This window comes from Scyliorhinus canicula, chromosome 14 (genome assembly GCF_902713615.1).
Source record: "Scyliorhinus canicula chromosome 14, sScyCan1.1, whole genome shotgun sequence".
NCBI lineage: Eukaryota > Metazoa > Chordata > Chondrichthyes > Carcharhiniformes > Scyliorhinidae > Scyliorhinus > Scyliorhinus canicula.
In genome coordinates this window covers 103,099,805-103,127,564 of record NC_052159.1, presented here as the reverse complement: position 1 = coordinate 103,127,564, position 27,760 = coordinate 103,099,805, and the positions used below count along the sequence as shown (strand labels likewise).

General features: G+C 44.7%; 1 protein-coding gene across 4 annotated transcripts in view; it reads right to left on the bottom strand.

Moving 5' to 3' along the window:
• The window catches only part of LOC119977295 (protein diaphanous homolog 3-like), a 729,004-nt gene that overhangs the window by 244,899 nt on the left and 456,345 nt on the right, over nucleotides 1–27,760 (bottom strand). For all 4 annotated transcript variants that reach the window (XM_038818049.1, XM_038818051.1, XM_038818050.1 and 1 more), the window contains exons 21-22: nucleotides 15,816–16,055; nucleotides 4,798–4,927 (exon numbers count right to left, since the gene is read on the bottom strand). In XM_038818049.1, the coding sequence (XP_038673977.1) occupies nucleotides 4,798–4,927; nucleotides 15,816–16,055 (370 nt within the window). The remainder of the gene's footprint in view (nucleotides 1–4,797; nucleotides 4,928–15,815; nucleotides 16,056–27,760) is intronic.

The window sequence follows — 27,760 nt, the reverse complement described above, 5'->3', positions numbered from 1 at the left end:
TCTGAAAAGCCTCCATATCCTTCCGATAGTGTGGCGACCAGAATTGTGCGTAATATTCCAAGTGCGGCTTCATCAAGGTTCTATACAACTGTAGCATGACTTATCAGTTTTTATACTCGATGTCCCATCCAATGAAGGCAAGCATTCTGTATGCTTTCTTGACTACCTTGTCCAATTGTGTTGCCACTTTCAAAGATCTGTGGCCCTGTACGCTCAGATCTCTCTGACTTTCTATATTCCTGAGAGTTTTGCCATTTATGTATATTTCCCCTCTATGTTAGATCTACCAAAATTCATTACCTCACATTTGTTCGGATTAAACTCCATTTGCCATTTCTTAGCCCACGTCTCCAACCTATCTATGTTTGTATCCTCTGACAATCCTCAACACTGTCTGCCACTCCACCAACCTTGGTGTCATCCGCAAACTTACTAATCAGACTAGCTACATTTTCCTCCAAATTGTTTATGTATACTACAAACAACAGAGGCCCAAGCAAAGATCCCTGTGGAACACAACTAGTCACAACCTTCCATTCAGAAAAACACCCTTCTACTGCTAATCTCTGCCTTCTGTGACTGAGTCAGTTCTGTATCCATCTTGCCACCTCACCTCTGATTCCGTGTGACTTCACCTTTTGTACCAGTCTGCCATGAGGCATCTTGTCAAAGGCTTTACTAAAGTCCATGTAAATAACACTTACCGCCCTCCCCGTATCAATCATCTTTGTCACCTTCTCAAAAAATTCAATCAAGTTAGAGAGGCACGACCTCCCCTTCACAAATCATGCTGTCTATCGCTAATGAGTCCATTTGTTTCCAAATGGATACAAATCCTGTCCCTGAGAATTGTTTCCAATAATTTACCGACTACCGGCGTGAGGTTCACTGGCCTATATTTCCTGGATTATCCCTGCGACCTTTCTTAAACAGCGGGAACATATTAGCTCTGCTGCAGTCCTCTGGGATCTCATCTGTAGCCAATGAGGATACAAATATGTCAGTCAAGGCCCCAGCAATTTCCTCCCTTGCTTCCCTCAGTATTCTGGGGTAAACCCCATCCAGCCCAGGAGACTTATCTACCTTAATGCCTTTTAAAACACCCTCCTCCTTTTTGATGTCAATATGACCCAGACTACCCTACCCAAGAATCATCTTCCACAAAGTCCTTTTCTTGGTGAACACTGATGAAAAGTACTCATTTAGTACTTTGCCCCATTTCCTCTGGCTCAACACCTAGATTCCCCCACTGTCCTTAAGTAGTCCAATCTTTTCTCTGGCCACCCTCTTGCTTTTTACATATGAATAAAAAGCTTGGGATTTACCTTAATCTTACTTGCCAAGACTTTTCATGACCCCTCCTAGCCCTCCTCATTTCCCGCTTCAGTACCTTCCCACTTTCTTTATACTCCTTAAAGGTTTCGACTGCCCCCACCCTTCTAGACCATGCAAAAGCCTCCTTTTTCTTTTGACAAGGTTCACAATATCCCTTGTTATCCAAGGCTCCCTACACTCCCCATACTTACCCTCTGTTCTCTCAGGAACAAGACTTTCCTGAATCCTAATCAACTGTCGCTTGAAAGACTGCCACATATCCAATGTTGATTTATCCTCCAACAGCTGCAACCCAATCCAAATTCTTCAATTCCTGTCTAATGTTATCATAATTTGCCTTTCCCCAGTTAGCACCTTAACCCGAGGGTTACCCTCATCCCTATTCAAAAGTACCCTAAAACTTACGGAATTGTAGCCACTACTCCAAAAAGGTTCCCCTCCTGACATCACAACCACCTGTCCAGGCTCATTCCCGAATACCAGGTCCAGTACTGCCCCTTCCCTAGTTGGAGTATCTGCACATTGCATCAAGAAGCCTTCCTGGGTACACCTTCCAAACTCTGCCCTATCCAAACCCCTAGCACTAAGTGAGTCCCAGTCAATATAGGGGAAGTTAAAATCACCCACCACAACAACCCAGAAAATCAGCAAAGGCACAATGGGCCAAACAGACTCCTTCAATGATGTACGAGTCTATGAGTTCCTGCTATAGTCATTTGTTTTAAATGCACCAGCTGAAAATGAAACACAGTTGCACAATTTCTCTACAAAACATAATTTACTTCCAGTTTTCAATAGGATATAGTATTCAATAGGATATAGTATTCTGGTATGATAGGAGAATCTGAAGCTTTGTTATTATCTGGTGAGATGTTGAACATGGATGTGTGACTGCTTCAGAAACTACCAGCTTGTAAGTCACAACAAATGGAACCTGATTTTCTTATCACAATGCCAATGCAATGACATTTGGGAGAAGTTTGTTGCTAGACTCGGTTTTCTTTCCGTTTTCAGTAATAGTTTGACAGTAGTCAAAAGTAATTTTCATTTCACAAATGATATGACAACTCGCACCTGAATGACAACAAACTAATGAATAGGTAGAATCCGAAAACTGATATAACTGGACAATGGATAGACATCTTATCTTGACCTTTAACATGAAGGCATGTCCAGAATTGTCAATAAAGAATGGCCATGATGTTGCACACTGATCTACTTTTTTGTTGGACGTCGGTAGCAATGTAACAATGTGTAAATAGAAAAAGGATGTACTAAAATAGCAGTAGTACAGCTTTACCTGCCCATTGAGTCCTCAAACTCGTGTCACTAGCAGAAATATGAATGTAGAATTAACTGTCACTTGCAGTATCAGTATTTTTGAAACATACACCAGACCACAGGACAGTTTGGCAGCACCTCAGGGGAATTTGCCAGGTCTTTATACTCTCAGAAATGATCAAATTCACATAGCATCTTGTGTAATTACAATTGCTTCTAGATCCACCATACTGTTGTGCCATCCAATAAAACCAAATAGATTCTGTCAAGGATGTGCATTGTCCTTTCAGAGGATCTGTAACACCCTGGAAATGAAAAGTAATCCATCACAAAAAAAAATCCTAATCTTTGGAAGGATATCACTTTTTCAAACATTCTGCATATTTAAGGAAAAAAATCCATTGCAGCTCCTGCAGAATGCACTCAGCAGGGACACATTTAAACGATGTTGGAAGTGACAGTTCAATGCTAAATACAACATATAGGAGCAGTTTATATTATGAATTCACCTGCACCAGCCCAGAAAAGTAAAAGCCTCAGAATTCACTTAAGATTTCCTCATATAAAGATATTCAAATTAAATTTGTAATGATGGATTTCAACTAGAATGGGTAACTGAGTAGGGTGGACCAATTGAAGTACTCAGTAGTGTATTTTTTGTACTATTCACAACTCACTGTTCAGCAGCTGTGAAATCTACACAAATCAATATTGTGTCTCTCTCTCTCCAGATCACCACCACCTTAAATTGTCAGGCATCTAGTACTGGATGGGTAGAAATTCTCTCCAGAGATCAAAACTATTGTCTTTGGTTTCTACTACGAACTCCATTCCCTGGCCCCCAACTCCATCCTTCTCCCTAGCTTCTATCTGTGGTTGAACCAGACGATTTGCAATCTCGGTGTTGAGCGAGATGAGTTTATAATCATATATCCACACCACCCGGAAGATTGCCTGTTTCAATTCTGTAACATTGCCCAACACTGCCTCTGCCACAGTTGATTTGCTACTCAAACCCTCATCAATGCCCTTTGTTACCTCTGGATTTGACTATTGTAATACAATCATGGCCAGTCTCCCACATTCCATCATCCAGAAGCTTAAAATTCATCCGAACTTTTACTCATCATGTAGTATGCACCAAGACCCATTCACCCAATGGACCTGTCTTTGTGGATTTACATTTGGCTTTTAGTTAAGCAGTGCCTGAATTAAAAAATTCTTGTCACTGCTTTAAAATTTCTCCATAACCTTGCCTGTTTCTGTAACCTGCTCTAGCTCCACAATCCTCAGATAGTTGTCTTCTTCTAATTCTGACCTCTGAAGGAAAAACCTTTTCATCCAGAGGGTGGGGTTGGAATCTGGAACTCACAGCCTGAGAGGGTGGTAGAGACGGAAAACCTCACAACATTTAAGTAGTATTTAGATGAGCACTTAGAATGCCATAGCATACAAGGGTACGGACAAAATGTTAGAAAATGCGATTAGAGTAAATAGGTGCTTGATGGCCGGCATGGACACAATGGGCAAAAGGGTCTCTTTCCGTGCTGGAAAAACTCTATGACTCTGTCTCCGATTTTAATGGTTGCTCTATTGTTGGCTGTGCCTGTAGTTGACTTTGTTCTAATCTTTGGAATTTATTCCCTTAAACTCCCTGCACGCCTACATCTCTTCCCTCCTTTCAGTTTTCCTTAAAACCTACCTCTCTGTTCAAACTTTTGGTCACCTGAATTAAACCTCTTAATGTGGCTGAGTGTCGAATTTTGTTTACCAATGTTTTTTTTGAAGCACTTTGGAACATTTTATGATGTTAAAGGTGCTATATAAATTTCTCCTGCCTGACCCCAGACCCTCATCACAGACCTTCTGTTTCATCTTTTTTCCCCACTCTGCCCACTGTTGCTTGTTTAAAACCTATTACATCCTAACTTTTCCCAGTTCTGGTAAAAGGTCATTGAGTTGAAACATTAATTCTATTTCTCTCTCCATAGATACAGCAAGACCTGCTGAGCACTTCAAACATTTCCTGTTTTTATTGTATTTCAATACTTAAGCATAGGTTTACTGCACATGGTTATGCAGCCACAATATACATTCATTATTCCATTTGAAGCATATATTTCATCATCTAGTTGATGACATTCTTTAATAGTTTTTGGAATGTAAAAAGTAGACACGTACCTTTGCTAGCTTTGTCCACATGTTGCAGATCATCTGTAAACTTTAATATATCTGGATACTTCTCCTCACAAACTTGTGTCAGAAAATGCAGAAATGTGACTTTTTGATCTGCTGATTTGGTATCATTCAGCTGAGGAACATAAAAAAAATATTAATTTAAGACCGCTTCAATCAAGTGACATTCCATTTTCTTTCATAAATCATTTTCAACAAGTTAACACTTTTGTTTTTATTTTCTTTATATCCGAGAAAGCAATAAGAAGGAGTACATACAGAACTTCAGCTTAATTTTTAGGTTTTGATTTTGGTTTGCAGCTTTCAGTTTTCCTACCAGTGTTACATTTTTCATCTGGAGGTCAGAACTACTATCATACATTTTGAATTTCACGGGCTGAGTAATTACAAAAATGTGTTAAAGGTTACATTTTCTGCTGCTTTTCTTGATTTACAATACACATTTCTACGACAACAAACAATAGTTCAACCAATATGAACACAAATAATATTCTCGTTGTTTGATCGAATTTCCCATGAATATCAGAGCTGACATTATGCAAAAATTATTTTTGAGAAATGTGCATTAATTTGGCATTTAATCTAAATTTATGACACCAGCATCCAAAACAGAAGACTGGCTTTAAAAAGAAAATGCAAGGGCGGCACAGTGGTTAGCAATGCTGCTTCGCAGCACCAAGGACCCGGGTCCAATCCCGGCCCAAGGTCACTGTCTATATGGAGTTTGCGCATTCTCCCTGTGTCTGGATGGGTCTCACCCACACAAGCCAAAGATGCGCAGGATAGGTGGATTGGCCATGCTAAATTGCCGCTTAATTAGAGAACAAAAATTGGTTAACCTAAATTTATATTAAAAAAAGAAAATGAAACACACATTTTTTTCAAGCACACATTTGATCCCAGTTACTATATTCATCTACCACGGCATAGCTACCTGATTCTGAAGCTTTACAAACTTCTTCATCTATGTCAAAACAAAGGAAGACTTATATTTACAGAGCACATTATACAGCATGTCCCAGGGAGCTTCTCAGCGAATGATGTACTTTTGAAGTGTAATCACAGTTGGAATGGCAATAGCCATTTTGTTTACATCAAGGTCCCACAGCAATAAGAAAATGACCAAACAAAATGTTTTGTGTGTTGAGTGAGATAAATATATATGCTAGGACACAGGTAATAACTCCCCTTTTCTTCTTTAAACAGTGCATGGGACATTTAACATCAACCAATAAGGGCAGTAGGCCCTTGGCTTAGTGTCCTGGAGGGCCAGCCAAGATTTTATGCTCAAGTCCCTGGAGCAGAATTTAAACTTGCAATCTTTTGACTAAGAGGCAATAGTACTAACACTTAATCATGGCTGTCACTTAACCTACTGAAGTCTCTTTACAACTGAAGGAAGCTAGATAAGCACATAACAGTTGATATGAAAAACAAAAGCTCATCTTTCAAATAAAAACAGAACCAATAATTATGCAATGTTCATCTTCCAGTTATGTCAACATGGACATGCAGGTAGGTATTTACAAATACATAAATCAAAATAGCAGGATTTATTTGCGTGAGATGATGCCCTGAGAGGAAGGGACCACAAATTGTATTATTGTGATAAATAAAAGCATCAACAGTGTTCACAATATATATGCCCCGAGTTATCGTAAGACAAAATCTGATTTTGCTAAAACATACATGATTCAATGACAATTCTTGAATTACAAAAAATGAGGCATCAAAATGTTGCGATTTAAACTTTACTCTTCTTTGCTCCATTCAGCTACAGATTTCACAGTACCACAATTTAGTCAATTTTTAGGAAATGCTACGAAATTTACTGTTTCACCTCTAAGTTACCAAATGGGAATTATAAACCTGTACAGTCAAGAAATTGACTTATGATCATGGATGTATAGTTGTTCACAAAATAAGACAAAAAATTACAATTCTTAAAAAATAAAGGCACAATATATACATTAAAAAAGGTTACATATTTCTTTTTTGGTTGAATTTAAAAAGAGGTTGAGCTGAGTTGCATTTTGTTGCTTCGGTGGGGTGAGAAAGGAGGCTACCGAGCAGAAACCCATCACTACCTGAGGTTTAAATATAAATAAAGGGGGCATTGTTTCTTCTGTATCGCCAGTATTTTTCTTAAGAGTTGGTCTTCAGAGGCCTGGAACAAGTTTGAAACCTGTCTAGAGCAAGCATATAATCCTAGAGTTCTGGATGTTCAAGATCTGGTGTTGAGGCGGTGCAGGGAGGGGTTGGAGGTAACTGGTTGGCATGTGTTAGAAAACTACCCTTTGACTTCTGGGACCCAGCCTCAAGTTCATTCAAAGTGTTGTGATCAAGTTTCCCATCTTTATCTTCAATGTTTTAGCAAACACTAGCATAGAAACTGGTCCTTTGGCCCATGTAATGGTTATTTCCTCTGTGTCGGCTGTTACTCTAATTCCACTATTATCTTTACTTCCTATGCCCTGCAATCAGAGTCATAGAATAGTTACAGCACAGAAGGAGGTTAATTGGTTTGTCATGTCTCTGCTAGCTCTCTGCAAGAGTGAATTAATTATGTAAATCCATTGTAAAATAGATTTAGACTCTGCCTAAACTAAGCTAGTGGTTTGTAAAATTCTATCCACCTTATGTGAAAATATTTTCTTTTAATTTCCCCTTTGATATTTTGTGATGATATTAAATTTGTCCCTCCTTGATATTGTATCAAAGCCCAATTTGAAACTAAGTCATTCAACAATGGCTTTATTCAGAATTTTAAAGACCTTTATCAGGTCAATCCGTTAATCTTTTAACAAGTTTGGGTTAGCCTTAATGTAGTCTCTGGTAGGGTTAAAGCACAAAAATGGTCATAAATTATTTGAAGAGCCAATCAACATAGCCATGTGGGATTGGAAAACATTTTGTTGGTCCATGGGTATATTGGGTTACTTGGCACATCTAAGACAGCAACATGGATGGTTTAAAGTGAACAGTCAGAAGAGGGCCAGTTACATTTTTGGGTTTGTTTAAATTAATGGACAGAGAAATTATGATGACCCCCCCCCCCCCCCCCCCCACTGTAATCATAAGCTTGAATTCCTGTATTTCATGTACTCAGCTGAGCCAGCAGAGCCAAGGGTTGGAATTGAAAAATCTCCCCTTTATTGTATCTCCTAAGGGTGAAATTAAGACATATTATCAATGGAATAAAAAATTAAATAATCTCCCACAATAACATTTCCACCTTGCTTTCAGCCAGGATGTTAAAACCGATAAGCTTTTTGCTTGTTCATATGGATGTAAAAATCTCATTGTACCATTGGAAGAAAAACAGGAAAATTATCCGGCTGCTCTCTTTGACATACTACCATCCAACTTATTTTACGTACTGAAGGTGTTGAAAGAAATCAAGCAAAACTTCTGGGACGTTTTACAGAGCAATAGGATATCTGTTCTGATATCTGTTCTTTGGTGACAGATTTATCAATTGTGTATTTCTGCTGGATAAGAACACTTTAATTGATTTAGAACCTTGTTCCGTTTATCCTACATAGCAATACAAAGTTCTTCCCACATACCCAATAAATGGTGGTCCACTTTGCATTTACGGGGAGCAGGGACAGAATGTAAAATAATGATTTACTAAAAGGTATAGAATTCAGATATGAGTATCAGTAGGAACTTTGGATGTGGTTTAACGAGTAATTAGTGGTTACCTCATTTGAGCAAATTTTGAACTGTGCCCACATTAAAAATTTCATAACATCCCGACAGTGTAGGAATGGGTCATTCGGCCCATTGAGTCTGTATCGATCCTCAGAAAATGCACCCTACTAGTCTCACACCTGCCCTATACCCATAACCCCATCTAACCTGTGCAACCGTGGACATTAATGGGCTATTTTAGCATGACCAATCCACCTACCCTGCACATCTTTGGGCTGTGGGAGGAAACCGGAGCACCCGGAGTAAACCCCATGCAGACACAGGGAGAACGTGCAAACTCCACACACTCACCCAAGGCTTCAATAAAACCAGTGTCCCTGGTGTAGTGAGGCAGCAATGCTAACCACTGTGTCACCCTGTCACCCACAGGTTGAATAGGAATATTTCCCTGGCCTTTGTATGACCACATTTTTATCACATGCTGTAATTGTAAAGTTGTGAGGTAACTTTGTGTTTCATCCTCCTGCACTAAATGTAGTTATAAAAATTAATTTCACAATTTGGTTTCCTGACAATCATCCAACTCAGGGTAGGAATGAATTAAATAACAATCTTTCTTAGTATCACAAGTCGGCTTACATTAACACTGCAATTAAGTTACTGTGAAAATCCCCTAGTCGCCATACTCCGGCGCCTGTTGGGGTACACAGGGAGAATTTAAAATGTCCAAATTACCTAACAAGCATGTCTTTCGGACTTTAGATCTTAACACATTATACATAACATGATCTTAGGATCTGAGCTCATATCTTTGTTGTACGCATCTTTATTTTCACCTTGTTGGCCAGACATGCCTCTATTCCCACTAAACTGCTGACCGAATAGATCTCCAATTTCAGATCTTCTCTATACCTAATTTAGGGTTTTTTGCAGGCTTGTTTTTGTTCTCTAATTTCTTTCTTAATTCCTTTAACTTTGCGTTCAGATGGCAGTTATCATCTTCATGATACATCTTTTGTTTTTTTACTTGTGCAATTGTCAATCACTTTAGCATTGCACCATGAAACTTTTTGTGATTCAATCCTTTCTGCCCTTACACAGACCCACCTTTCTGTTCTTCTTCCCACCTTCCCCCTTTCACAAACTCAGTACCTATTACATTTAACTTCTCTCAGTTCTGATGAAAGGTCAGAGGCCTGAAACGTTAGCTTGGTTTCTTCGCTATAGATGGTGCCAGACGTGTTGAGCATTTCCCACATTTGCTGTTTTCAGCAAATACAAAAGACAGGCATGCTTATCATATGCTGTGGCATCCATCCTGCACTGTTAATCGATATTAATGCAGGAAATTATCAACCATAACAAAAGGAAGGGATCTCAGATCTATGAGGTGAAGGTGGCAGAACTGACTGGTGAACATTAGGATCGTGCCTGCAATGAAGGCGATATTGGCATCCCGCCAATATTCCAGTGAGTCCCCATCCATTCGTCTTCGCCCATCTGCCGACATGGAGTCTCTTTTAACCTCGGTGACTATCCAGCCAATTACTAATTTTCTCTTCTCTCTATTACAGGCATCAGCAACAAAAGGAGGAGGAACACCGCCAGCTACAGTTCCCAAGTCGCCTTGGATGAGGATCCTGTGGGTCTCACTGTAGAGCCGTCACTGCATTCACCCACACCTTACACCAGTTCAGAGACACACACTTTGTCCCTTCTGCCTGTCATCCCAGCAACTCCAGCTCCTCAGATCGAGGAGGGTACACCTATTCAACAGCAGAAGATCCAAAGCAGGCTGGGGCCCTCCAGTTCTCTGCCGTCTGGAGGATGTCCACCATGGTAATCATGGAAAACAGGATATATCAGTCAAAGGGCTGCCTCCACCTCTGCTGCAGATGTTGGGGAGGTGGCTCGGTGCAGTGGTATGCTAAGAAATTTCAGACAGTTTGAGAACATAAAGGTGACACTGGTGTTCGCTAACTATATGTACTTTGCACATCTGTAAATATATTATGTTTCCTCTAACATTCTCATCGAGTGAATGGCTCTTCGATCTGATGCAATGTTCCAAAGTCAGACAAGTGAAATTGGTGCCTCCCTCTCCTCGCTTATATTCCATTGTGTCCTTCAGGTCCATAGTGTCTCGCACAATCTCATTTTAGTGAGTCACCTTTTCGTCCACAGCTGCGACATGAGCAAAGCCTCTTGGTTTAACAGCATGGCGGTTGGGCAATACATATCTTAAACTTGCGCCAGAGGATCATATATGTGGTTTCATGCTGGTTTTGCAGTTTACTTTATTCTCTTGCTGCTGTTGCACTGAAGACTGGTCAAAGTGTGTCTTGTAGGTTGTAGTAGTGACCCACATTGGAGTCAATTTAACTGTGCAGCTTTCTATATCCTCCATGTAAGTCGGAGCGTGGGTAACATTTCAAGTAACAGTCGAGATCTTAGGTGCTCATGGCAGCCTGTAATGTGACGTTTTGAATGCATGAATATCTAGCCATCACCCCTTTCTTCCGTTCGCCACCTGCATGATGCAGAACAATGGACCAAGCCAGCATTTGATGACTCTTGAAATGTCATCTAGATGGCAATGACTGCGGAAGATCAGAGCTATGTCTAGGCTCCTGAAGGTCTGGCTTTTGTGGCTTGACGTAGTCCCACAAGCTTATGCCTTTTATTTATTCTTCATGCCATATAGCCCTCTCAAAGTATAATAGAAACACAGTTTCTAACCAGTCCCCACACATACAAACACGTTTGTCCAACATAAATCTAACTATAGGTTTTACACTTCCAGGCACAGAAAAATTAAATAAAACCCACTTAGAACTATACCTTATTTCTAATATTTATCACTACAAATAAAAATCCCTTAAAACTACCTTTACTTTCCTAACATGAGTGCTCGTCAACGAGGTCACGATGGTGCTACTGAAGCTCTTTCTGCGCACGTATAGACGACCTGACTCGCAGGCCTATCTCCATGACTATGACAGATCACTGCGTTCTAAAGAACAATTTTATGCTGGGGATCTGTATTAGGATGAGGCCAGAACATTATTTGTGCATGAGGGATGGCCAGGGAAGAGATGCTGTAGTCCAGATTCAGAGCTGACCTCAGACATCAAAGAGAGAACCAGCTATTGATGGTTGTCCTCCTTGAGGTGTCCTGCAATGTTCCAGGTCTACTGCCATGAGTGTGCTGAGCTTTGCCAAGCTGTTCCTGCTTCTTGAAGGTTGCCACAGGCAGTGAAATGCTGCTGTGATGCTCGAAAAGACTGCACCATGTCTAATTTTTCCACAGTGAATGCCGGTGAAGTTCTTATCCCATAACAGAACAGCAGCATGCTCCAGAGGCTGCCTAGATTTTCCAAAGATGAGGCAATTGTCATGCAAGATTGTAACTACTCATTCAGAGATTGATGTTCTTTGTTGAGATACTGAAGACAGGAAAGAAGGTGTTAATGTTGAGTTTGAATTTAGGGAACAGGGGGATATCACCCTGGAACCTTGTATTTTGAGGATTTCAGGGCATGTCTGCATCCAGCCTCTGCTATGGCCTCTTCTTCGGAGGCCTCAACTTTCTTGCCATGGTCAAGCTCATCCCTATTGATAACCTCCTCATTGGATGTAATGTGCAGCTCTTCCATCTCTCTCTTGGCAACTCACCCTGCCTTTGGTACGCCAGGTTCTATTGAGAGTAGGAAGCCACTATGATGTGGGAAATAATTTGGGGAGAGTATTGGAGAGTGCCACCTGACCAGACTAGAACCTGAAATGCATCTTTAATGTGCCAATAGCCTGTTCAATCAAGGAGCAAGTTGCAGAATGAGCCTCATTGTATCTCTTCTCTGAAGCACCTTCTGGCCTCTGAACGGGTGTCCTTAATCCCACATTTTGCCTTTGTCACCAATGAGCCAACCCAGGAAGTGCTGTGGTCCTCAAGCATTTATGGCACATGTGAATGACTCAAGAGGCAAGAGTCATGCAATTACCCAAGGTATCTAGCAGAGGCCTTCATAATCGACTTCTGGTGGTTACAGATCATCAGCACATTGAGAGCGTGGAAGCTTTTACTGCTGGTGAATTGTCGAGGCTGCTGCCAGGGAGCTCTTAAAGCTATATGTGCTCAGTCAGGGGCATCCTGCACCTGTGGTAATCTAGAGGTCACAGAAAACCCCACTGCTCTGGAAGCCTGGCCAATGTCATCCAAGGAGAACTGGACGTAATTGAGGGTGAAATAGGGGGTCAGTAATATTTCAGATGCGTTCATGAGCAGAGGATTGTGATATTCCGCAAAGGTCCCCAGGGGAGCCCGAGAACAAGCCATTTGGGAGCCCTAGAACAAGCCATTTGCAAAAATGTTGTGTGCAGTGGACACCTTGAGAGTCACTGGCAATGGATGGCTTCCCAGTCCCTGCAGTTTCAGTTCATTCAGATGTATGTAGCAGATGTAAGCCATAACATACCTTGACAAGCAAAGGCATCTAAAGCACTGTGTTTCTCGCTCATCTGTAGGCATGAGAAGCACTTTTAGTACACCCTTGGTCATGTCAAATATCTCTACTTAATTAGTCTCTCCACCTCAGCTTCTGAGTGTTGAAGGCACCTACTGGACCATGTTCCTCAGGGTGAGGTACTTCCGTTACCCTACCTGACTGTGATGGCCCTTTCTTCACCTCCTCACTGTCTGATTGGCATGAAAAAGACAATGTTGCTTGCTCCATCTGTTCTGTCCTCTTCCCTGTCTCTGTGGGACATTGAACAGAACCCTGCCATCATCATCTTCCATTGCCAAGTTAGGGTATTAAGGATTTAGGATGCGCTGATTCCAACCATTCCATCCCCAGATTGTCCTTTGTAGTTGTCAGACTGCCTTAAGGGTCAGTGAAAGTGCCTCTATCTCTGCTTTCAGGTTCTGACTACTTGTCGTGCAATGGCTCAGGACTGTTTCCGATTTCTGGCCGGCTAATTACCACTACTGCTCCCGCTGGTCATGTGCCTCGGTCCACCCTTTCCCAGTCACCTCCCTCCACTCCACAGTCATGTGTCTGTCAGTGCTAAGGTGCGTGGGTGCCAGCAGGAGTGTCAGGGTACCACCCTTCCCAGAGTCCGACCATCTGGGGGTCTCTAATCGCCTGGCAGACCCTCCCACGTGCCATTACGCATGGTCCAAGTTTGTGTGGTCCAGTGCTCGCCGCCCTGCCAAGGTCTTCCAGGTGCGGCCGTTAGGTCCCAGGCGCAGTGAGAATCCGGTGCGGACATATTTAAATAAGGCTAATGGCTCACTTAAATCTGCTAATCTGGATCTCTCCCAGCAAAATCCCGCGAGAATTTTGAACGTCGCAAATCTCAGGAGAGGCCTCTCGTGAGATTCAACGGCTTTGCCATATCACCAAGTCGGGCGCGACGAGGCAGGTAAATCGCATCCATAATATATTGGTGAGATCACATCTAAAGTACTACCTAGGAATTTGAAGCTGTCAACCATCTCCACCTCGGCACAATTGAAGAAGACATGAAGTACATGATACTTTGCTTCCTGAAATCAATGACCAGCTCCTTAGTTTTGCTGAGTTGAGGGAGAGATTGTTGTCATTATACCATGCCGCTAGGTTCTCTATTTCCCTTATGGACTGTGACTCATCGTTGTTCGAGATCTGACCCACTACTGTCATGTCATCAGTCAACTAGTTGGAGCCAAATTTTGTCACACAGTCGTCTGTCCATAGGGAGCATAGTAGGGGAGTATGTATGCAGCCCTGCAGGACCATAGTATTGAGGAATATTGTGGAGGATGTCTATGTATTTAGATTGCGAACCTTGTGTTGCCCTATTATGTATTTTCTTTTTATTTTATTTTCATGTACTTAATGATCTGTTTGAGCTGCTCGTAGAAAAATACTTTTCACTGTAACTTGGAACACATGACAATAAACAAATCCAAATTCAAAAGGAGTTGTTTATCCTTACTGATTGTGGTCTATGGGTCAGGAAGTCGAGGATCCAGTTGCAAAAGTAGGTGCCAAGTCCTAGGTTTTGGAGTTTTGAGTGAGCTTGGCTGGGATTATGGTGTTGAAGGTGGAGCTGTAGTCAATGAACAGGCGTCTGACGAAGGAGTCAAGATGTAGGATGAGTCTAGGGCCAGGGAGATAGTGTCTGCTATGGACTGGTTGTGGTGACATACGAATTGCAGTAGAACAAGGTATTCTAGGAGTATGGAGTTGGTGTGTCTCATGACCAACTTCTCGAAGCACTTAATGATAGATGTCAAAGTCACCGGACTGTAGTCGTTGAGGCACGTTGCCTGGTCTTCTTTGGCACTGGTATGATGGTGGTCTTCTTTAAGCAGAGGGTAACCTTGGAACAGAGTAGGGAGAGGTTAAAGATGTCCGCGAACACACCCGCCAGTTAGTTCGTGCAGGATCCGAGTGCATGATCAGGGACTCCGTTTACGTATGAGTTTAGGTAGATTCTTAATTGACAAGGGAGTAAAAGGATATAGGCAAGTAGAGTTGAGGCCACAATCAGATCAGTTATCACCTTATTAAATGGCAGACTGAGCTTGAAAGGCCGAATGGCCTACTTGAGTTCCTAATTTAAATGTATGATCATAAGGAAGAAAGATCTCAACTTGTGAATCACATGAGGTTGCTAGATGATTTGCCAGTGTTCTACTGTTACATTTCACATTTAACCTCCACAGTGACATGAACATGTTGCATTTAGGCATTAGTTGATTATTGATATTCACCGCAGAATATTACATCCATTCATTCATTATGTACCCTTTTAACTACATGATCACTATTAGCCAATGCAAATCAAACTCTCTGGCCCAGTATGAATTCTCATTCCTTCAGATAATGAATTGTTTTTGGAGATTTTTAAAACATCCAAGTTTTACAATTATATTCCTATTTTATCTTCCAGTCCCTTTGTTCTTTCTCTTAATCAAATCTTCCTGTCTTCTTTAGTTGACAATGGTTTCATCCTCCCTCTCAAGTCTCTTTTATTTTCCAATCCTATCATATCATTGGTTAAGAAGATATATTTTTTGTCTCACTGTTTACCAAGGTCTCAGACGCCCTGTTGCTCAGAAAGGTATGTCGCAAACATTTTTGTACTGAAGTATGCGGGAAAAAGTCTTTACTGATCATGATGCAAGATCTCCTGCTGCAGCAAATTTTTCATTATGTTTTGTTTCACGAGCTATATTTGGTGAATGTATAAATTGTGATTATAACTTTTTAACCCTGATAAGGTTGTATAGCCATTGCATTGAAAAAAATATTTTTAATCTCAGTGGTTCTGACTGAATCTTAGAGACATGAACTCACCTTGCATAGGAAGTTGATGTTGAAGCCATACGTTTGAGCATTTCGAGACCCAGCATTCATGTAGTTTCCTATGAGCAACACCAGCTCCAGTAGTTTTCCAAATCTTTTACTCTTCTTTAACTCCTCACAGGCAGTGGTAACAGTCATAATATCAGGTCTGAGGTTATTCACCTGTTCCTCAAATTGCAGCTTGAACAGAATACCATTCAGTCGTGGACGCAGCTTCTTGATGCTGCTCATCTGATAGGGAGAAGAAAACAAATATAAGCTTGTGTCTTATTTTGGTATTAAGCTTATATTTGTTAGCAAGTAAATTAATGGGGTATGGGGCTATGGGCTATGGGGAGAATGCTGGGAGGTGGAGTTGAAATGCCCATCAGCCATGATTGAATGGCGGAGTGGACTCGATGGGCCGAATGGCCTTACTTCCACTCCTATGTCTTATGGTCTTATGGTCTTAATGAAATCAACAATGATTTATTGATGTTGGTTAGCTATCTTATAAAGTATGAGAAAAATGGATGCAAAAGTAAAAGACACGTGGGCAAGCAATTGAAATTCTATTTGTGGTTGCTAATAATGTTTCTTTTACAATAACTGGTGTGCAAGTAATAAAAAGTACAGTTCTATCATAGATCAATCCAGTCAGCCAATACACTTAAAACACGTGCTTCTGACCCAGAGTAGCAAAGCAATCAATGTGGTAAAACATCTGGGTTACAAAGATATTGCTTAGTGTGGCATTAAAGGTTCTTACTGACTGAATGCAAGTAAACAAGACACCACTAACACAGAAATAAATAAATTAAAGCCAATTATTTTAAATCAGGAAATGTTTGGGACCAAAACTTAAATTTGTAGTCTTGTGCTAACTTTGCCAAGAAAACATAGAAGGTCAAATAAACTAATGCAAACAGTTATTAAATCAATGTAAGATAAGTGGAAATCTGAAAAAAAGAGAATGCTGGAAATCCTTGATAGGTTTGATGGCATCCAACGAGAGAGAAAAGCAAAAGGATGGACTTTCTCCCTATTATGGTGGGGGGGTGTGAGAAAACCTCCTGGTGGTGGGATTGGGGTCAAAAAGGCTACCTAACTGCCTTTTGAGATAAGCGAATGGTCAATGAGGGCCAATTGTCAGAGGCAGATTGAATTTTCCCATCAGCCTGCGGTCACTATGTGGCACACAAGCGTGCAGGTTTCCTCAAGACTTCCTCCCAGCAGCACTCGACTGTTATATGGTCCTCCCCACCTCCCTGGTCATAGCTGCGGTCACAGTCAATTTTGAAAGTCAAAACCATTAGAAGTTGTAGAGAAGGTACTTTAAGGTGAAGGCATTCTCTCTCTTAGTTAAAGGCAGGTGGCTTTGCTGTCTGAGCTGGAGGGCCTCCTCTACATTCAAAAGGCTGCACAACCTCCTTGATTGGATCACAAATCCATTCTCTGGCCAATCATTGTCCAACTTGGGATAAACCACAGCTGGGGAATGTTTTTTTTTTAAACACAGTTCAGGGTCAGCACCCAATTTGAACCCAGCATTGATCACCTGACTCAAAACCAAAAGGTGAGTCAGCATGCTTCGTACATTCAGCATTTCCCCATTTTTATACTACATAACTGTGGTATTATCATAACTAACAGCATTACAAGGAGTAATGTAGTTCCATGGGCAGCCACTAGAGGGAGCTGCAGAGAATGCCCTTTAAGGCAGTCATGCCAGACTTTAGCGGAAGATTAATCAGGAGACGAGGTCATCAGTGCAGTTATTGTGAGAAGGTTAGATTAGTTATACCAGTAAGTGAGATTAGCAGTAGGTGAGTGTAGTTAGATGTTACTGATCAATTCTGTATTCTAATAAGGACTATGTGCCAAAACCCAGTTTAATAGTGTAAATAAAATCATAGCTTTGTTCAAGTAAAAGCTATTCTGTAGTCTTTGTGGAATACTACGCCAACCATCCTGAATAAGCAACACAAAGAACACCACAATAACCATATAAACGATCGGTGCTTCAAAGTCATTGTATACGCTTTTGTTGTGACTAATTACAAAGGCAAAATACTCCACCTTTTGGAAATCTAACATATAAGCAGAAAATGTTAGGAATACTCAGTAGATCAGGCCACAAAGTATATGGAGAGAGAAACAGAGTTAACATTTCAGCTGAGTGGCCTTCCAGAACTGGAAAATTTTACAGATGTACCAGGTTTATGCAAGTACATAGGCAGAGAAAGAATGGGGAGGGGAGTAAGCAGCAAAGGAAGGTTGTCCATACTCAGGTGGAAAGCAGACAAGATTAAATGGAGGCATGATGATAAATGAGATGGTAATGGGATAAATAAAGAAGCAAATGCAAGTCTAGAGAATTTGTAAATGGCAACAGCAGAATTATTACCAGAACCTGCTATTCAAAGTAAAGAATAAAAAATGTGAAGAATAGTTTTGTTTTAACATGTTAAGCACTTCTATCCAGAAATAAAATTATATATGCAATTGTAACTTTCACAAGTTTTAATATAACATGCAGGTAATTCAGTACTGGCATTGGTGGAATTAAGAAACAATAAAATAGTCTAATCAAGGCTTGTCCAACCTTTCCATGTGCCAGGGCAGGGGGGGGGGGGGGGGGGGGTCACCTTTCAAAAATGTTTGCATTCAAGGGGCTGATTAGCAAATTTTGGAATGATAAAGTTTGGCATAATATTAAAATGAATTTCAAAAGAAAACCTGAGGTTTGAAAAGAAACAACTTGATGAACTAAAAAAGCGATAACTAATAAAGTTGAATGTTAGAGTGGAACAGGGTGAGAGAGTGTGTTTAGGGCTAATTCCAAGGCTCAGAGCACTCAATCAGCAACCCTCAGTGGATCAGAGTGCAGGCTGGCATGTGTGGGTGAGGGACAATGAGAACCCCGAGACTGGAAGTCAGCCGGACTTAAGGACACATTCTGCCCCAGTCTTGTCCATTGCCTCTATACTCACTGACTCACATAGCCTCACCCCCAAAGCACTCTCACCCCAGCGACCCCCCCCCCACAATCACCATCTCTTCCCCACCACACCTTCACCATCTCCCCAACACAAACACTCCATCTCCCTTCCTGCTGCACTCTCCATCCCCCCTCCCCCACACTCTCCATCCCCCTCCCCCTAGACTCTCCCTCTCCCCTCCCCTAGACTCTCCATCGCCCCTCCCCCTACACTCTATCTCCCCTCCCCCTACACTCTCCATCTCCCCTCCCCCTACACTCTCCATCTCCCCTCCCCCTACTCTCCATCTCCCCTCCCCCTAAACTCTCCATCCCCCTCCCCTACACTCTCCATCTCCCCTACACTCTCCATCCCCCCTCCCCCTACACTCTCCATCTCCCCTCCCCACACTCTCCATCTCCCCTCCCCCTACACTCCATCTCCCCTCCCCAACACTCTCCATCCCCCCTCCCCCTACACTCTCCATCCACCCTCCCCTACACTCTCCATCACCCTCCCCTACACTCTCCATCCCCCCTCCCCCTACACTCTCCATCCCCCCTCCCCCTACACTCTCCATCTCCCCTCCCCCTACACTCTCCATCTCCCCTCCCCCTGCACTCTCCATCTCCCCTCCCCCTGCACTCTCCATCTCCCCTCCCCCTACACTCTCCATCTCCCCTCCCCCTACACTCTCCATCTCCCCCTACACTCTCCATCTCCCCTCCCCCTACACTCTCCATCTCCCCTCCCCCTACACTCTCCATCTCCCCTCCCCCTACACTCTCCATCCCCCCTCCCTACACTCTCCCCCCCCTCCCCCCACACTCTCCATCTCCCCTCCCCCTACACTCTCCATCACCCCTCCCCCTACACTCTCCATTTCCCCTCCCCTCCCCCCCCCCCTCCCCCTCCACTCTCCATCCCCCCCTCCACTCTCCATCCCCCCCTACACTCTCCATCCCCCCTCCCCCTACACTCTCCATCCCCCCTCCCCCTACACTCTCCATCCCCCCTCCCCCTACACTCTCCATCCCCCCTCCCCCTACACTCTCCATCCCCCCTCCCCCTACACTCTCCATCCCCCCTCCCCCTACACTCTCCATCCCCCCTCCCCCTACACTCTCCTTCTCCCCTCCCCCTACATTCTCCTTCTCCCCTCCCCCTACACTCTCCTTCTCCCCTACACTCTCCATCCCCCCCTCCCCCACACTCTCCATCTCCCCTCCCCCTACACTCTCCATCTCCCCTCCCCCTACACTCTCCATCACCCCTCCCCCTACACTCTCCATCACCCCTCCCCCTACACTCTCCATCCCCCCCTACCCTACACTCTCCATCCCCCCTCCCCCACACTCTCCATCTCCCCTCCCCCACTCTCCATCTCCCCTCCCCCCACACTCTCCATCCCCCCTCCCCAACACTCTCCATCCCATCCCCCTACACTCTCCATCCCATCCCCCTACACTCTCCATCTCCCCTCCCCGACACTCTCCATCCCCCCTCCCCCTACACTCTCCATCCCCCCTCCCCCTACACTCTCCTTCTCCCCTCCCCCTACACTCTCCATCACCCCTCACCTACACTCTCCATCCCCCCCTCCCCCACACTCTCCATCTCCCCTCCCCCCACTCTACATCTCCCCTTCCCTACACTCTCCATCCCATCCCCCTACACTCTCCATCTCCCCTCCCCCTACACTCTCCATCCCCCCCTCCCCCACACTCTCCATCTCCCCTCCCCCCACTCTACATCTCCCCTTCCCTACACTCTCCATCCCATCCCCCTACACTCTCCATCTCCCCTCCCCCAACACTGTCCATCTCCCCTCCCCCACACTCTCCATCTCCCCTCCCCTACACTCTCCACCCCCTCCCCCTACACTCTGTCTCCCCTCCCCTACACTCTCCATCTCCCCTCCCCTACACTCTCCATCTCCCCTCCCCTACACTCTCCACCCCCTCCCCCTACACTCTGTCTCCCCTCCCCTACATTCTCCATCTCCCCTCCCCTACACTCTCCATCCCCCCTCCCCTACACACTCCATCCCATCCCCCTACACTCTCGATCTCCCATCCCCCTACACTCTCCATCTCCCCTCCCCCCTCCCCCTACACTCTCCATCCAACCATCCCCTACATTCTCCATCTCCCCTCCCCTACACTCTCCATCCCCCCTCCCCCTACACTCTCCATCCCCCCTCCCCCTACACTCTCCATCCCCCTCCCCCTACACTCTCCATCCCCCCTCCCCCTACACTCTCCATCCCCCCTCCCCCTACACTCTCCATCCCCCCTCCCCCTACACTCTCCATCCCCCCCTCCCCTACACTCTCCATCCCCCCCTCCCCTACACTCTCCATCCCCCCTCCCCCTACTCTCCATCTCCCCTCCCCCTACATTCTCCATCTCCCCTCCCCCTACATTCTCCATCTCCCCTCCCCCGAACTCTCCATCTCCCCTCCCCCGAACTCTCCATCTCCCCTCCCCCTACACTCTCCATCTCCCCTCCCCCTACACTCTCCATCTCCCCTCCCCCGAACTCTCCATCTCCCCTCCCCCGAACTCTCCATCTCCCCTCCCCCTACACTCTCCATCTCCCCTCCCCCTACACTCTCCATCCCCCCTCCCCTACACTCTCCATCCCCCTCCCCTACATTCTCCATCCCCCCTCCCCCTGCACTCTCCATCTCCCCTCCCCCTACACTCTCCACCTCCCCTCCCCGGCACTTTCCATTGCTACTCCTCTCCACTCAAAAATTACCCTCTTATGGACTGACCTCATTAACACTACACGCTGTATGCTTCATCCGATGCCGGTGCTTATGTAGTTACATTGTGTACCTTGTGTTGCCTTATCATCTATTTTATTTTATTTCTTTTTCTTTTCATGTACTTAATGATCTGTTGAGCTGCTCACAAATACTTTTCACTGTACTTCGGTACACGTGGCAATAAACAAATCTAAATCCAATCCAATCCATCTCCCCTCCCCTAATCTCTCTATCTCCCCTCCCCCCTCCATCTCCCCTCCCGCTGCACTCTCCATCTCCCCTCCCCTACTCTCAATCGCACCCCTCACACACACACACACACACACACTCCACCCTCCCTGGGCACGGCTTTCCAGTCCTTCTGCTCTTTGGAGCACTTTGACATTTCCATTTCCTGGGCCTTGTTCACCAACCCCGCTCCCTGGCTTCCCAGATCCAGTCTAGCACCTGGGCACCGCTCCAAGGGCCAGCAGAATCCCGGTTCCTTACTGGTGGGAGCACATAGGCTCCAGAATAGAGAATCGAGGCCAAGGGCATTGCAAAAAGAGAGATAAGTTGTGAAGGAACAATTGTTCTCTGAATATGTGGTGAATCTTTGGAATTCTTTACCCCAGAAAGCTGTGGAGGTAGAGTCCCGGTAGCTCCGATAGAACGGGGTCCAGACTTGCAAAGTTAAGTGAGCTTAATGGGCCACTTAACTATGTGCATACCGGATCGAATGGCGACCTGACATCTACCTTCCTCGCCAAGGAGACCACAACTGGGGGCTGTTTAGCATTGCAACCCACAACTAATGGGGACCAGGTGGAACGGCACATGGAGATGGGTGGGAGGGTGGAGGAGGGCCTTCCAGGCAAACGGAGGCCCCCGGGTAGTCGTCCTCTGGCCAGGCTGGCAGCCTGGTACTGCTGGTGCCAGCCGGGCACCCTGGCAATGCCAGTACCCAGGTGGTACTGCCAGGCTAGCAGTGCCAGGGTGCCAAGACGGTATTTTACCCACACCGGGGATCAGGCCTGGGGGTACCCTGCCCATGGAATCCGGAGAGCCCAAGGACCCCCTTAGAGGTGAGTTGGGACACCGGGGGGAGGGGGGGCGGTGGAGAGAGTGCGGCGTCAGGAGGGACGCTCCCTGACGGGGGCCAAATAGCAACAAAGTGCCTTAAATTGAGGGATCGTTTCCGGTGTTTAAAAGGAATCTGATTTTTTTTAAACTAAATCGTGCTCATATTATGGGAAAATGTGTAATTGTCCACTTTGGAAGGAGAATAGAAAAGCAGCATAGTATTTAAATGGCAAGAGATTACAGGATTCTGATGAGTCCGAATACATGAATTAGGAAAGTTCGCAGATAGAGCAAGTGATTCAAAGGCAAAGGAAATGCTGTTATTTACTGCAAGGGGAATGGAATATAAAAGTATGGATGTTTTGCTAAATGTATAAGACACTGGTGAGACTACACATCTAGTGGACTGTGTACAGTCTTGGACTCCTTTTTCAAGAATGCGGTTCACTCAACTGATACCTGGGATTTGGAGGGTTGTTATTTTCTGAAGAACAGTTGGACACGCTGGACTGAAATACATGAAAATCGCTTATTGTCCCAAGTAGGCTTCAATGAAGTTACTGTGAAAAGCCCCTAGTCGCCACATTCCGGCGCCTGTTCGGGGAGGCTGGTACAGGAATTGAACCGTGCTGCTGGCCTGCCTTGGTCTGCTTTCAAGGCCAGTGATTTAGCCCAATGTGCTAAATCAGCCAGCTAAATCAGCATTGAAGTTTAGAAGACTGAGAGGCGATTTACTGAAATTTATATGATCCAGAGCAGACGTGACAGGGTGGATGCTGAAAGGATATTTCCCCTTATGGGAGATATTAGAAATGGGGACAGAGTTTAAAAATAAGGGGCCTCCCATGTAAAATCCTGAATCTTTGGAATACTCTTCAAAGAATGGCGGAAGCAGAGTCAAATGTGTATTTTTAAGGCCGCGGTAGATTGACTCCCTTGTTAGTTAAGAATCTAGGTTATCAGTGATAAGTAAAACAGAGGCCACAATCAGATCAGCCATGATGTTATTGAATGGCAGAGCAGGCTCAAGGGGCTGAAAGACCTACTCCTGCACTAGTTTGTTTTTCATATGCATAATAATGGGAAATGAGGAAATGGCTGAGGAACTGAACAGGTTTTTTGGGTCAGTCTTCACAGTGGAAGACACAAATAACATGCCAGCGACTGATAGAAATGAGGCTATGACAGGTGAGGACCTTGAGAGGATTGTTATCACTAAGGAGGGAGTGATGGGCAAGCTAATGGGGCTAAAGGTAGACAAGTCTCCTGGCCCTGATGGAATGCATCCCAGGGTGCTAAAAGAGATGGCTAGGGAAATTGCAGATGCACTAGTGATAATTTACCGAAATTCACTGGACTCTGGGGTGGTCCCGGTGGATTGGAAATTAGCAAACGTGACGCCACTGTTTAAAAAAGGAGGTAGGCAGAAAGCAGGAAATTATAGGCCAGTGAGTTTAACTTCGGTAATAGGGAAGATGCTGGAATCTATCATCAAGGAAGAAATTGCGAGGCATCTGGATAGAAATTGTCCCATTGGGCAGACGCAGCATGGGTTCGTTAAAGGCAGGTCATGCCTAACTAATTTAGTGGAATTTTTTGAGGACATTACCAGTGCAGTAGATAACGGGGAGCCGATGGATGTGGTATATCTGGATTTCCAGAAAGCCTTTGACAAGGTGCCACACAAAAGGTTGCTGCATAAGATAAAGATGCATGGCATTAAGGGTAAAGTAGTAGCATGGATAGAGGATTGGTTAATTAATAGAAAGCAAAGAGTTGGGATAAATGGGTGTTTCTCTGGTTGGCAATCAGTAGCTAGTGGTGTCCCTCAGGGATCCGTGTTGGGCCCACAATTGTTCACAATTTACATTGATGATTTGGAGTTGGGGACCAAGGGCAATGTGTCCAAGTTTGCAGATGACACTAAGATGAGTGGTAAAGCGAAAAGTGCAGAGGATACTGGAAGTCTGCAGAGGGATTTGGATAGGTTAAGTGAATGGGCTCGGGTCTGGCAGATGGAATACAATGTTGACAAATGTGAGGTTATCCATTTTGGTAGGAATAACAGCAAACGGGATTATTATTTAAACGATAAAATATTAAAGCATGCCGCTGTTCAGAGAGACTTGGGTGTGCTAGTGCATGAGTCACAGAAGGTTGGTTTACAAGTGCAACAGGTGATTAAGAAGGCAAATGGAATTTTGTCCTTCATTGCTAGAGGGATGGAGTTTAAGACTAGGGAGGTTATGTTGCAACTGTATAAGGTGTTAGTGCGGCCACACCTGGAGTATTGTGTTCAGTTTTGGTCTCCTTACTTGAGAAAGGACGTGCTGGCACTGGAGGGTGTGCAGAGGAGATTCACTAGGTTAATCCCAGAGCTGAAGGGGTTGGATTATGAGGAGAGGTTGAGTAGACTGGGACTGTACTCGTTGGAATTTAGAAGGATGAGGGGGGGTCTTATAGAAACATTTAAAATTATGAAGGGAATAGATAGGATAGATGCGGGCAGGTTGTTTCCACTGGCGGGTGACAGCAGAACTAGGGGACATAGCCTCAAAATAAGGGGAAGTAGATTTAGGACTGAGTTTAGGAGGAACTTCTTCACCCAAAGGGTTGTGAATCTATGGAATTCCTTGCCCAGTGAAGCAGTTGAGGCTCCTTCATTACATGTTTTTAAGGTAAAGATAGATAGTTTTTTGAAGAATAAAGGGATTAAGGGTTATGGTGTTCGGGCCGGAAAGTGGAGCTGAGTCCACAAAAGATCAGCCATGATCTCATTGAATGGCGGAGCAGGCTCGAGGGGCCAGATGGCCTACTCCTGCTCCTAGTTCTTATGTTCTTATATCAGTACAAAGTTACCAATTTGCATTTCCATCAGTTTGCAGCATGAAAATAACTCAAACTGAATGATGAAGTAAAATAAGCATTTTGGCATATCCTAATGATGTGCTGAGAATCCATTTCTTCCTTTCTCTTAAAAAAAAACTGGTTTCCACTTTAAATTGAAGTTTTATTTCTTTATTGCATGCAAGTCCCCGAAGCCATATTCTGCCACTTGGCCTCGGCAATCTTCGCCATTGTTTGTGCCTTTCCACAATTGCATTAGGGTTTGTACTGAGGCCCCAGTGGTAGACGTTGGATGCACAGGGGCCCTGGCCTGTCCTGAACTGATTTAGCAAGGACCACTGTTCAAAGATCGTCATTCGACAGATGGAGTTTGTCACAAGGATCTGGTTAGTGACTTCTCATGTTTCCTAATCCTTGATCAAAGGATCTCTGCTGGTAGATCTAGCTCACAAAGGGTGATCCATATGGACTTAGAGATGGAAGGCGGGAAGTAGGTGGTTGAACAGTTCATCATGGAGTGGTGAGCTGGAGCTTGGATAGTTTCAACCAGCTTGTGGGTTTTCATCAGTTGACAGATGTATGGTGGAGTGATGTTTCCAAGGACTGTGTGCAACACTGTATCAGAGGTAGCTGTGAGGTACAGGAGCTTTATGCCCGTCTTCAGATTCTTTTGGAAGCCATTTTTGATGTAGTTGTTTAGTGCCAAAACTTGATCATGTTTTTGCACTGTTAGAATTAGATACAGTTTAAGCAATTTATATTTGTATTGTGTATTAGGATAAGGTATAAACTGAAGATTAATTAACATTTCTGTGTTTGTATGCTAAAGGTTAAAACTTCAGTTTAGCTTCATGTTGAACAAAGGTGCCTACAAATCTAGGTTTAGTTTTACTTTAAACTTTGCCTGCAATGTAATTTAGGTTTTCCATCGTAAGAGCAATAATAGGGTTTAAGAAAACTGTTAGAGTCTGCGCAAGGTCATGCTGCAAAAAGACCTTTTATCTCACAAAGAACTTGGATGAAATCTGAGGCACCCTCAATTACGAAGCGAGAGCGAGGTCGGTAATCAAAAGGCTTTAATCTACAGAGAACTGAACAGCATCCGAGAGAAGTGTGCTCACCACATGGAGCCTTATCCTATATACCGTTTCCTGGGGTCGTAGCCAGAGGCGGAGTCCCCCAGGGTTCCAAGCATCTTAAAGGGGCAAGGTATTAAAGGTCAGTTACCGTTTACAGCCGTTATTAATATCGTTCATCACATTCACCCCGTTTAAAACAAAAACACATAGTCCATCGGGGGTGAAGTGGAGTTATAAGTTCAGTCTTTGTGGTGGTCTGATCGTCTGTGCTGACTTTCGCTGCTCCGGTGGTGGCGCCGTGGATGCGGTCGGTTCCGATGGTGGTATATCCGGGAGCACGGTTGACTGAGCCTTTGCCCGCCTTGGAGGGGGGGGGTGGTATCAGGGGTGATTAGGGTGATCGGTGCTGGCGCCGGCTGGGGGGCAGGGGGCGCTATGGGGGGGGGCGCTGTCAGAGGTCGGTGCGGGGCGGGGAGCGTCGGTAGAGGGGGGGGGGGGTCGGTGGGGAAAACGTCAGGGTCGGTGGAGAGTTGGTGGGGTCGGTGGGAGAGCCAGCGGGTGCCAGGTCTCGCAGGGAGACGGTATCCTGCCTGCCGTCGGGGTGCTCGACGTAGGCGTATTGAGGGTTTGCGTGCAGCAGGTGGACCCTCTCGACTATTGGATCCATTTTATGGTTCCTCAAGTGTCTCCGGAGTAGGACTGGACCCGGAGTCGTCAGCCAGGGTGGAAGCGAGACCCCAGAGATGGACTTCCTGGGGAAGACAAACAAACGATTGTGAGAGGTCTTGTTCGTGGCCGTCCAGAGGAGCGACCTAATGGAGTGCAGGGCATCGGGTAGGACCTCCTGCCAGTGGGCGATCGGGAGACTCCTTGACAGTAGGGCTTGGAGGACAGCCTTCCAAACTATCGCGTTCTCCCTCTCCACTTGCCCGTTTTCCCGGGGGTTATAGCTCGTCGTTCTGCTCGAGACGATGTCCTTGCTGAGCAGGTACCGATGCAGCTCATCGTTCATGAACGATGTACCCCGGTCGCTGTGGATATAAGCGGGGAAACCAAACAGTGTGAAGATGCTGCGCAGTGCCTTGATCACGGAGGCCGAGGTCATATCGGGGCAGGGGACAGCAAAAGGGAAGCGGGAGAATTCGTCGATGACGGTGAGGAAATAGATGTTGCGGTTGGTGGACAGGAGGGACCCTTTGAAGTCCACACTTAGTC